Source organism: Mustela lutreola, chromosome 13 (genome assembly GCF_030435805.1).
Source record: "Mustela lutreola isolate mMusLut2 chromosome 13, mMusLut2.pri, whole genome shotgun sequence".
NCBI lineage: Eukaryota > Metazoa > Chordata > Mammalia > Carnivora > Mustelidae > Mustela > Mustela lutreola.
The window spans coordinates 64,715,004-64,727,382 of NC_081302.1; the positions used below are offsets into that span (position 1 = coordinate 64,715,004).

General features: G+C 36.3%; 1 protein-coding gene across 1 annotated transcript in view; it reads left to right on the forward strand.

The window, feature by feature from the left end:
• LOC131814141 (phosphatidylinositol 3,4,5-trisphosphate 3-phosphatase TPTE2-like) overlaps positions 1-12,379 on the forward strand; it is a 118,265-nt gene that overhangs the window by 81,981 nt on the left and 23,905 nt on the right. Inside the window, exon 22 of the mRNA XM_059144870.1 lies at positions 11,699-11,759. Within this exon, the coding sequence (XP_059000853.1) occupies positions 11,699-11,759 (61 nt within the window). The remainder of the gene's footprint in view (positions 1-11,698; positions 11,760-12,379) is intronic.

Sequence of the window (12,379 nt, forward strand, 5' to 3'; positions counted from 1 at the left end):
TCACTGTTTTTTATAGTTATACTTACTTTAACTGCTTTTGTGCTTCCCACTTTTCTTACTCCTGCTGATTTTTGAAATTCCATGTTTTAAGTCCCACTGGTTGTAAGAACTCACAAAATTAGGCCCTTCTGGTTTTCAAAGCCAAATGTAATGGGGATTCATCTTTCCTACATGGGGTCCCTGATGTGGAGGTTTGTTTTTCGCCCCTCACCATGCCTGCAGCACCCCTCCCTCTTGCAGACAGTTGTATGGTTCTCTTTAGCTCCAGACCATGTCTCTGTCCTTACTAACCTCTTTCAGTGTCCCCTTCTCTACATTTAGCTGTGGAGTTTGTTCTGTCAGTCTCCGTGTCATTTTTTGGGTTATTTACACTGATGCATTTATTTAGTTTTATCTGTGTGAGGCGATGAGCTGAAAGTCCTCCTATTCTACCATCTTCCCCAGGAGTCTTTGATATTATTTTAAATGGTATTTTAAAGTTTTGTTTTCTTATTGGCTGCTGTAATATCTATATATCTATAAATCTATATCTATATATCTATATTTCTATATATATCTATATAGATATAGATATCCAGTACACTTCATAAATTCATACATTCAGCAGACACACGAGAAGATACTCAACATCATCCATGACCAAGGAAAATGCAAATCAAAACCACAATAATACCTCACACCTCTCAGAATGGCTAAAATCAACAACACAAGAAACAACAGGTGTTCGTGAGGATGTAGCAAAAAGGAACCCTGTGCACTGCTGGTGGGAATGCAAACTGGGTGCAACCACTGTTGAATAGAGTGTGGAAGTTTCTCCAAAACAAAAAATAGATATATTCTGTGATCCAGGTATTTACACAAAAAAAACAAAAGACACTAATTCAAAATGATACATCTAGGTTCATCCATGTTGTTGCAAATGGCAGGATCTCGTCTTTTTTATGGCTCAATAATGTTCTTTGTGTATATATACCACCTCTTCTTTAGCCATCCATTTTGATGGACACTTGGGTTGTTTCCATATCTTGGCTTTTGTAAATATTGATGCAGTAATGGTGTACCATAGAGGTACAGATACCTTTGTGAATGAGTATTTCTGTTTTCTTTAGGTAACCCAATAGTGAAATTACTGGATCATATGGTAATTCTATTTTTAATTTTTTTCAAGAACCTCTGTACTCTTTTCCACAGTGGGTGTACCTGTTTGCATTCCTACCACCAGTGCACAAGGGTTTCTTTTTCTCCATACCCTCACCAACACTTATTTCTTATCTTTGATTTTAGCCATTCTGACAGGTATAAAGTGATAGCTGATTGTGATTTTGATTTGCATTTCCTTTTCCTCTTTTCATGTCTGTGTTGGCCATCTCTATATCTTCTTTGAAAAAAATGTCAATTCAGAGGAAAAAGTCTATTCAGGTTTTCTGCCCATTCTTAATTGAATCATATTTTGGGGGGTGTTGACTTGTATAAGTCCTTTATATATTTTGAGTATTAACTCCTTATCAGATATATCATTTGCAAATATCTTCTTCCATTCAGAAGGTGGATTTTTAGTTTTGTTGGTGGTTTCCTTCACCGTACAAAAACTTATCTGGAATAGTCCTAATAGTTTATATTTACTTTTGTTTCCATTGACTGAGGACACATATCTAGAAAGATGTTGCAATGGCTGATGTCAAACAGTTTACTGCCTATATTTTCTTCAAGAAGTTTTATAGTTTCAGGTCTCACATTTAGGTCTTTAATCCAGTGTATTTATTTTTGTAGCAAAAAGGAACAAAATGATCATTCTTTTGCATTCTTTTAGCTGTCCATTTTTCTCACCACCACTTATTGAAGAGACTATCTTTCCCCCTAGTGTACATACAGTCTTGTCTCCTTTGTCCTAGATTAATTTTCCCTATTAGTGTGGGCTTATTTCTGGGCTCTCTAATCTGTTCAGTATGTCCATTTTTGTACCAGTACCATACTATTTTGATTACTATAGCTTTATAATATATCTCATAATCTGGTTTGTCTTCAAATTCTTTCATCAGCATTTTATAGTTTTCAGAGCACAGATCTTCCACCTCCTTTATTAATTTTATTTCTAGGTTATTTTATTCTTTTTGGTGCAATTGTAAATCAAATTGTTTTCTCTTTCTGCTACTTCATTATTAATGTACAAAAAAACCAATTTCTGTGCATTAATTTTGTGTCCTGAAACTTTACTGAATTCATGTATTCTAATTGTTTTTTATTAGGGTTTTAGGGTTTTCTCTGTATATCATGTAATCTGCAAATAGTGACAGTAACTTCTTCCTTACCAAATTGGATGCTTTTTTTTTTTTCTTGTCTGATTGCTGTGGTTAGAGCTTCTGGGGGTATGCTGAATAAAAGTGGTAAGAGTGGACATCCTTGTCTTGTTTCTGATCTTAGAGGGAAAACTCTCAATTTTTCACCATTGAGTATGACATCAGCTGTGAGTTTGTCATATATGACCTTCACTGTGTTGAGGTATGTTCTTTCTAAACCCATTTTTTTGGAGAGTTTTATCATAAATGTATGTTGAATTTTGTCACATGCTTTTCTGCATCTTTTGAGATGATTGCATGGTTTTTATACTTCATTTTGTTGACTCGGGGGATTGATTTGCAAATATTGAGCCTTTCTTATGAACCTGGAATAAATCCCACTTGATCATGGTGAATGTTCCTTTTAATATATTGTTAAATATGGTTTGCTGATATTTTGTTGAGAATTTTTGCTTCTGTGTTCTTCAGTGATAATGTTTTATAGTTTTGTTTTTTTTGTAGTGTGTTTGTCTGTTTTGGTATCAGGGTAATGCTGGCCTCATTAAGCTGTACTTCAAAGCTATACTTTCTTTGCTATTTTTTTGGAATAGATTGAAGACAATAGGTATTAACTCTTTTTTAAATATTTTGTAAATTCACCTATGATCTGTCTGATCCTGGAATTTGTTGGGAGTTTTTAGATTAGGAATTCAATTCTGTCAGCAATAATTTGGTTTTGAAATTTGTATGTCTTCCTGATTCAGTTTAGGATGACTGTATGTTTCAAGCAGTTCATCTGTTTTTTTCTAGGTTATCTGATTTTTTTGACATATAATTTTTTTCTGGTACACTCTTATACTCTTTCGTACCTCTATGGTGTTCTTTGTTAACTCTTCTGTCTCTGGCTTCATTCAGTTCCTTTTGTTTTCTTCTCCTGATCAGTCTGCTAAAGATTTATTGACTTTTTTATGTTTTGAAAGAATTTGTTCTTTATTTCATTGGTCTTTTCTTTTTTCTTTTTTTTTTTTAAAGATTTTATTTATTTGACAGAGAGAAATCACAAGTAGACGGAGAGGCAGGCAGAGAGAGAGAGAGAGAGGGAAGCAGGCTCCCCACGGAGCAGAGAGCCCGACGCGGGACTCGATCCCAGGACCCCGAGATCATGACCTGAGCCGAAGGCAGCGGCTTAACCCACTGAGCCACCCAGGCGCCCCTCATTGGTCTTTTCTATTCTTAAAGACTCTATTTCATTCATTTATGCTCGATTTTTATTAAATCTTTCCATCTACTAATTTTGGGCTTTACTTTTTTTTCTAGTTTTTTTTAGGTTTTTAGATGGAGGTTTTTCTTCTATCTTTGGGTTGGCTGGTATCTCTATAAATATCACTTTTAGGACTGTTTTCTCAAAGATTTAGACTATTGTGTTTTCATTTTCATTTGTCTCCATATATTTTTTAATTTGCTCTTCATTTTCTTTGTTGACTCATTTGTTGCTTGGTAGCATGTTGTTTAATTTCCACCTGTTTGGTTTTCCAATTTTTTTTCTGTAATTGGTTTCTATTTCACACCATTGTGATTAGAAAATATACACGATATGATTCAATCTTTTTAAATGTATTGAGACTTGTTCTTTGGCCTACCGTGTGATATATCCTGGAAAACATTCTGTGTGCATATAAAAAGAATTTGTATTCTGTTGTTTTTGTGTGGCAAAACAACAGAATATTTATCTGTTAGTTCCATCTGACCTACTGTATTGTTCAAAGACACACTTTCCTTATTGATATTCTGCCTGTATGATATATCTATTTAAAAAGTGTTGTGTTGGGGCGCCTGGGTGGCTCCGTGGGTTAAAGCCTCTGTCTTCGACTCGGGTCACGGTCCCAGGGTCCTGGGATCCAGCCCCGTATGGGGCTCTCTGCTCAGCAGGGAGCCTGCTTCCTCCTCTCTCTCTGTCTGCCTCTCTGCCTAGTTGTGATCTCTGTCTGTCAAATAAATAAATAAATAAATCTAAAAAAAAAGTGTTGTGTTAAATTCCCCTACTATTATTGTATTACTCTTTCTCCCTTTATGGGTATTAATATTTACTTTAAGTATTTAGGTGTCCCATTGTTGGGTACATAGATATTTATAATTGTTTTATCATCTTGTTCAATTGATTTTTTATCATTATGCAGTGCCCTACTTACTCTTTTGTAAGTCTTAAAGTTCTGCTTTTTGTGATATAAATATTGTCACCTTGGGGTTTTTTTCCACTCCCTTCTGCATGAAATATCTTTTCCATCCATTCACTTTCAGCCTGAGTGTGTCCTTATATCTGAAATGAGTGTCTTGTAGGCAATGTGTAGTTGTGTTTTGTTTTTTGTCCACTGGGCCACCCTATGCCTTTTGATTGGAGTGTTGAGAGCACTTATATTTAAGTAATTATTTTCAGTGTGTACTTACTGTCATTTTGATTATTTTCTGGTTGTTTTTGTGGTTCTTCTCTGTTACTTCTTGTTCTCTTTACTTAAGATTATAAATTTCTGTAGTGTTATTCTTGACTTTCCTTCTCTTTTTTGTGTATCTTTTATAAGTTTTGTGTTGGTGTTTACCATGAGGTTTATATGCGACATTCTATGTATACATCATTCTATAATAAGTTGATGGTCATTTAAGTTCAAGCACATTATAAAAACTTTTTAAATCCTTCCTCCGGTTTTGTGTTTCTGTTGTCATATTTTATATCTTTTTATAATTTTCTTACTTCTAATTAAGGCCTTTTCTCTTCCACTTTAAAAGGTTCCTTTAACATTTCTTTTAAGCCTGGTTGGTTGGTGATGAACTCCTTTAGCTTTTGCTTGTGTAGGGAACTCCATCTCTCTCTCTCAATTCTAAATAAAAACCTTGCTGGGTAGTTTACTTGGTTGCAGGTTTTTTCCTTTCAGCACTTTGAATATGTCATGCCTATCTTCTCTGGGCTGCAAAGTTCCTGCTGAAAATTCACCTGATAGCCTTATGGGGTTTCCTTTTTTGTAACTTTTTGCTTCGCTCTGACTGCCTTTAAAATTCTCTTTATCATTAACATTTGACATTTTAATTATTCTGTGCTATGGTGTGGCCCTCATTGGGTTCATCTTGCTTGGAATTCTACGGTTCCTGAACCTGGATGTTACTTCCTTCCCCAGGTTAGGGGCGTTTTCAGCTATTATTTCTTCAAATATATTTTCTACTCCTTTCTCTTCTCCTTCTGGGGCCCCAATAATGCAAATGCTTACTTATTTGATGTTGTCCAAGAGATCCCTTAACCTATGCTAATTTTTAAAAATTCTTTTTTTGTTTTTGTTATTCAGCTATCTTCTAGATCACTTATGTGTTCTGCATTTGCTAACTTATTGTTGATGCCATCTAGTAGTTTTTCATTTCTGTTATTACATTCTTCAACTCTGATTTGTTCTTTTTGTTTTCTATCTCTTTGTGGAAGTTATCCCTGAGTATTTCACTTTTTTCTCTAGACCAGTGAGCACCTTTATGATCATAACTTTAAACTTTTTATCAGGCAAATTGATTAGCTCTGTTTCATTTAGTCTTTTTCTGAGGTTTTGTTTTGTTCTATTATTTGAAGCATATTCCTTTGCCTCCCAATTTTTCTTGATTTTCTGTATTTGCTACTATGATTAGAAAAGCTTCTTATCCAAAACTTGAAGGAATGGTCTTGTGTATGGTTGTCCCTTGTGTACACTGTGTGTTCCTAGTAACTTTGAGGAGCTGGCTAGAATTGTGGGTTGTGTGATCTGTGGGTACTGGGGCACTCCATGGGAAGGCTGCCCAGGTGGGATGGCCATAACTGAAGTGTGTCTGAGTCAGGTCATTCCTGGAGCTATCTACATAGAGAGAGCACCCTGGTAGCACAGCTGGAGGTGAAGTGGCTATAAGCAGAGGGTCCTAGGGCTCTACACACTGAGAGGACCCTTACAAATTGGTTGAAGTGGGTGAAAGCTATGTGTCCCATGGCTCTCCATGCAGATACTGCTGAGGTGGAGCATAAGCTTAGGGAGGTCCTGGTGCACCCTGCACAAGTGGCACCCCAGCAGGACAGCTGTTGAAGTAGGTGTCAGTGAGGGTGCCTCAGGCTCTCCATACACAACTACTCCCTGGCAGAACTATTGAAGCTGAGGTGGGTGTAGGCCAGGGTGTCTCAAGGTGCTTACTGCAAAGGGCTCCTTGGCAAGTTAGCTGGAGCCAATGCAACTGTGAACCAGGTGGTACCAGCACACTCTCTGCACTAAGTGCCCTAGCAAGCTATCTGAAGCCAATGCAGTGGGGGCCTACAATGTTTCAGGGTGCTTTGCATGCATATGACTTTGATACAATGGCTGGAGGTGTAGTGTGTGCCTAGCAGGAGTGTCCCAGTGTGTGTCATACTAGGGCCATTTTGATAGAATGGCTGGGGCTCATGTGGGCTAGGGGCCCATGGCTCACTGGGGCTCTATACCAGCTTGGATGTGTAAACCGTGCTTCTATCTACACTATCTAGGTAGAAGGGGAGCATGAACTGTGACACTCAACAACCTGTCCAATCTCGAGAGATTTCTAGGAGCTTCCCTAGCATTTGGTGGAGTTCTAGGGCTACAATTTTTTTTTTTTAATCCTAGTTGCCCTTTTCAACCATGGCTTATTTTCTTGCCTCAAGGCAGATGAATCTCTAACTGAACCCTCAGTATTGTCCCTCCCCTCTATGGTTCACAGTGTCAGAGGTGGGGCTTCCCTTCATTGCTGTGCCTCCCTCTCTCTTGCAGTTCTCTATGTAGCTTCTTTATCTTTTATGTTATGCAGAATCTGTTCAGTCATCCTTCAGTTCTTCAGGAGGAGCTATTCTATTAATATTTGTAGATTTGGTGTGGCCATGGAGAAGGTGAAGTCAGGGTCTTCCTACATCACCACTGTGGAATGGAATCTCAGTTTCCCTTATCAGCTGCTCTATAATATCCTTACCTTGCTGCTCCATAATGACCTTATGGCCATCCCACCATATACCTGGGGTATGTGGGGTAACTCCTATCTGCTCCATATGTTTTCATCCTTTATTAGGCTAGCCTGGGTATGTTCTTATGTAACGGCAAAAAGGCAAGAGCCAGAGTGGTATCTTATAAGGGTTTTTGCAGTTACCTGCTTTATGTCATTCCGTTGACCAAATAAATTCATATGATATAGCCCAATAGGGGAGGATTAAGTATTTGAATCTTTCATGAAATCACTTAAGGCAGGGAAGCTTTTTTATACATGCAAAAAATTAAAAACAATAACTAGTCCATAGTCATAGTCTTGGGACTTGGGCAGTCAAAATCAATTTACAAATGTTCAAAAAGGTCTTAAGGAGAGTGTGAACCACATCTTATCTAGGTTATGTTATTTGTAAGTAAGACATGATTCTACTATTCCCTTGACCAATTTTGATAAATTTTCCAAACTGCTATTTAATGTGGAAACTACTTTATTCATTCCATAATGGGAATAGTTATGAAGTAATTTAAAACAGAACCATTGGATAGATTATGGCACTTTAGGGTAGCCATCTTCAAATTGCCAGAATCCATCTCTAGGGATAGAGCATCCTTTGCCAATATTACTTTTCAGTAGGTTGGGCTGAGAGCTGTGAGTTAATTACAACTTGTTTAAATGGATTCATTTTTCTTTGTAGATTTAGTGGTGATAAATATAAATTTAGCAACACTTAATATTGGCTAGGGTATTAAAAAGCCACAAACTTCATTAAGTATGTAAAGTCAAAGCAAAGACATTACTCTTGGCTTCTAGAGTTTTCTCTAGACCATTGAGATTTTTTTTTCAGTTCTCCTTGGGTTATTGACAAAGTTCTAGTAAACCATGATCTTTTTACCATTTTTAATAGACATAATAGAAGAGGTGATAAATCATCAGTTTTCATAAAACTCGTGAATCATGAACCACCCTCCAAATCATATCTACTGTCCATATGAATATTTACCTTCCTCTTTTGCTGAGTGTAGGCTTATGTCTGAGCTATTAGTTCAGGTAGCTGAGCTGACTGAGAATGAGGCAGTGGAGCTATGCTGGTGCTTACACGTTCAATGATAACAACGTGTAATGGACAGAGCATGTCTTTGTTGTTTTTAGGATGAAAGCCATCTACAAACTAACAAGTTGGACTAGAGGGTGTGAGATTCAGATATCAGCATAATTAATATCTGAGAGAATGCAAAATGGTCATGTAGTTACCCTTCACTCTTAAGAGGGAATAAATGTGCAGGATTAGACTTTGAACAATGGATAGTAATATGTAGAGCAATGGACAGTAACATGTAGAGCAAACAGTAAGATTTTATATGCAGTAAATTTGCTAATATAAATGTCAAGTGTTTCTGAGAAGTAGCAAGATTGGACATATGTGGGAATAAGGAAGCAAGCACTATGGTGGAAGTGTCAAGTGTGGCCAGTGCTGCCACGGCATGCAGGCAAAGAGGTTGCACTTTCATCTCCAGATCATGGAATGTGCTAAGATAGACAGTAGCTTCCAGTGTAAACTCTTCTGGTTAGTTAATATTTTGTGAACACAGAGAAAGGGTTGGCCTATTTAGGACAAAGTTGGAGGTTATTGCAAAAAGGGTTTCAAAGAGTAGACGGCATTTTTCACTTTCCCAAGAGTTTCTGGAATTGTAAACTTAAGGCTATTGAGAAAAAGGAGATCTACATTACCTACATTGCTAAAAATCTTCTTAGTTATCTTTTAGTTTTTGACCTTGGTACAATTATATATTCTTTATTCTGGTTGAGGACAAAAACTATACATCTAGTCCCCAAAAATGTGGTTTCTTGGCAGAGTTGAACTGTCTTTTAGATGCTTTTTGTCTCTGTTGAGCCAGTTAGTTTAAGAGATATGTATAGTCTTCAGGAAAACTATTTAGATCAGAAAACATAGCAGCAAGTTATCTTTGTATTGAGTCAAGGATGGACTCTTGGAGAAAATTCAGAACTTGAGATCATTTTTTAAAAACGTATAGAGAAATATGAGGTGATTTTTTAAAAATCCCTAAAACTTAGCCATCCAAGTATTTTTTTAAAGATTTTTATTTATGTATTTGACAGAGAGAGAGAGATATCACAAGTAGGCAGAAAGGCAGGCAGAGGGGGAGGGAGATGCAGGTTCCCTGCTGATCAGGGAGCCTGATGCGGGGTTCGATCCCAGGACCCTGAAATCATGACCTGAGCTGAAAGCAGAGGCTTAACCCACTGAGCCACCCAGACGCCCCCCAGGTTTTTCATTTTCTTCTTCTTTTTTTTTAATTAAAAAAGCAAATGCTGAATGTCCGTAAGTGTGGTATACTAAGGAAGACTGCACAGAAATTAAATACTGTGAAATGTTTGCTTATTGAGAGAATGAAGGGCAAAACGGTATTCTAATGGTTGTGTGATATTTCATTAGTGCTATCATCATGCTTGAATGTTGGATAGTTAGGTGTCATTAACATTAATAATGCGGCTGGTGGTGTGTATTATGGAGGGCATGTAGTGCATGGAGCACTGGGTGTGGTGCACAAACAATGAATTCTGGAACACGGAAAAGAAATTTTAAAAAACATTAATAATGCAGCATCAGAGGCACAAAGGTTTAAAGGCATAAAGCCTTTTCTCATAGGTTCCTAGGAATTAAATTCCCTGGTAATGGAGTATGAGTGTTTTGGGAGTTCTCAATATATATTACCAAATCCAAGGGATTATGTTAGCAATAAATCAAAATCTTTATTTTCATGCCATCTTTGTGAACATTGGATTTTCCCATTTGAAAAGGAAAGGGCTAATTTCATGGGTGAAAATGGGATTTTATTGTTGTTTAGACTTCTCTGTTGGTGAGGTGAACATTTATCTATATAGTTTGTTATGCAGTTAAATTTTCTCTTTAATGAATTTATTTATGTCCTAGGCCCATTTATCTATAGGTTGAGGGAGTATTATTTAAATTGTTTTGGGTTACTAGTTTATACTAGTATAACTAGTTTATAGTTAATATTAGACATAGTTCCCATTCACTCCATTTTACTGAAAATGAATCTTGTTTATTGCACTGTGGCATTTCTTTATGGAAATCTCCAATTTTTAAAGTCGAACCTAAATCTGTTGATCTTCCATTGATTCAATATTTTGTTTTTCTTGATCTAAAGAATTGATTAATATGCACTTGAACTTCCTAGAGATATTTGTGGGTTTTTAAAAATCTCTGATTCTTTACTCCATCTGGATTTCATTTTAGTGTAAAGGATCTCATGAAATCTTGATGCATATGAGTCTATTCCCCCATTCCAGCATTATACAGACTCAGAGTATTTATCTTTTTTATTTACTATTTCCTACTGACAATTTAACCAATTGATCATTTTGATGTTTTTTCTTTTTCTCAATATGAAGCTAGTAAACATTGGTCAGGGTAGTATACTCATCAATTTTTAAGTCTTTTTACAGTCATTTTGTTGTACAGAGACACATGGTCTGTGTGTGTTTCAAATGGATAAATTTGTTAGAAATACTGTATTTGTATGTGATAGTAACTGTACTTTAGGTCACTATTTCTTATTTGAAAAGTTATGCATATATGCATATTTGTGTGTGTGCGTGTGTGTGTGTGTATATATATGCACATACACGCATATGTATTCATTTTAGAAAGTATGCAAAGGTGATCCAAAGTCTCCATATTGCCACCACTTAATTAAAATTTAATATAATGTGTTTTTTTTTATCATGCATGTATAGACACACAATCATACCACACATTTTTGCATTATTTATTCATTTAAATAGTGCATAGGTTGATGGTAATATCCAGATCATGATCTAAAAAAAATATCTATTTGGGCACCTGGGTAGCTCAGTTAGTTTAGCCTGTGATTCTTGGTTCTGGCTCAGGTCATGATCTCAGGGTTGTGAGATGGAGGCCCACATCAGGCTCCATGCTAAGTGGGGAGTTTGCTAAAGATTCTCTCTCCCCGCCTTCCTCTTACTCATGTTCTCTCTCTTTTTTTTCTAAAATAAATCAATCTTTTTAAAAAATTTAAAAAATAGCCTATCTATTCAAAAATAGATCTAGATAAGAATCATATATTACTATGAAATCATAATTTTCACCTACTTACGTAAGGCTAGCTAAATGTCTCTGGTAGCTTTAAGCAATGTGTATTTATAGTAGACGTTATTCAGGTAGTCATGCACAACATTGTGGACTATTTGAAAACCATCAGTGGATAAGCTAGGACTTGGAATGTAGGTACTCTATTCCCTAAATCTCCCCTAAAAGGTGCTAAGTGAAGGACAAGTAAATAAAAGGTAATGGCCATTCTGGCTTACTCCTAAGGAATAGCTTATATTGATGCCATATGGATTTATGTATGATATGTGTCTATTTTTTCTAGGAAGTTGTGCGGTTCTTAGATACCAAACATCGAGAACACTATCAAATCTACAATCTATGCAGTATGTACATGGCCAGATATTTTGCTACTATTGATATGAAACAGATCACTACATATAAGATGATTCAGTCTTCACATTTCATTTAATCATAAGTATTTGGTGGGTGATGGGAAGTGAGTTTTAAAATCTCCATCTTGCATTGGTTCTGTTTTGTAGGGGAAAAATATCTCAATAGTATAAATGCCCTGTGGGGGAGACAGGAAGCTTAAGTTGAGGCAGAGCCATTTTGGGTAGAATCTGCTCTAGTGGTGTTAGGTTTAGGGAAATACTTCTGTTTTCCCTGCTGACTTGTGTTTTGAAGACAGACAATTCAAAAAATACATTTCCTAATTCACTAGGAGTGGGGTGTGAGGAGAGCAAAACCCAAATATGAAAAAAATCCAAATAGTCAATAAACAAGGGAAAATATGCTCAAAAACAAAACCTGTAGAAAAGAGATTATATCCCCACTTAGTATTCTGTCTTGTTTTTTCCTCTTCCTGTATATTAAACAGACATTTTCAGGAGGCAAGCATTCTGGTTGGCCACATTTACTTCTGCTCTGTGGTAATATGTGGTAATATGATGAGTAACCTACTATAAAATTAAAAGTAAGGCCTGTTTGTATCTTTAGGGTAAAT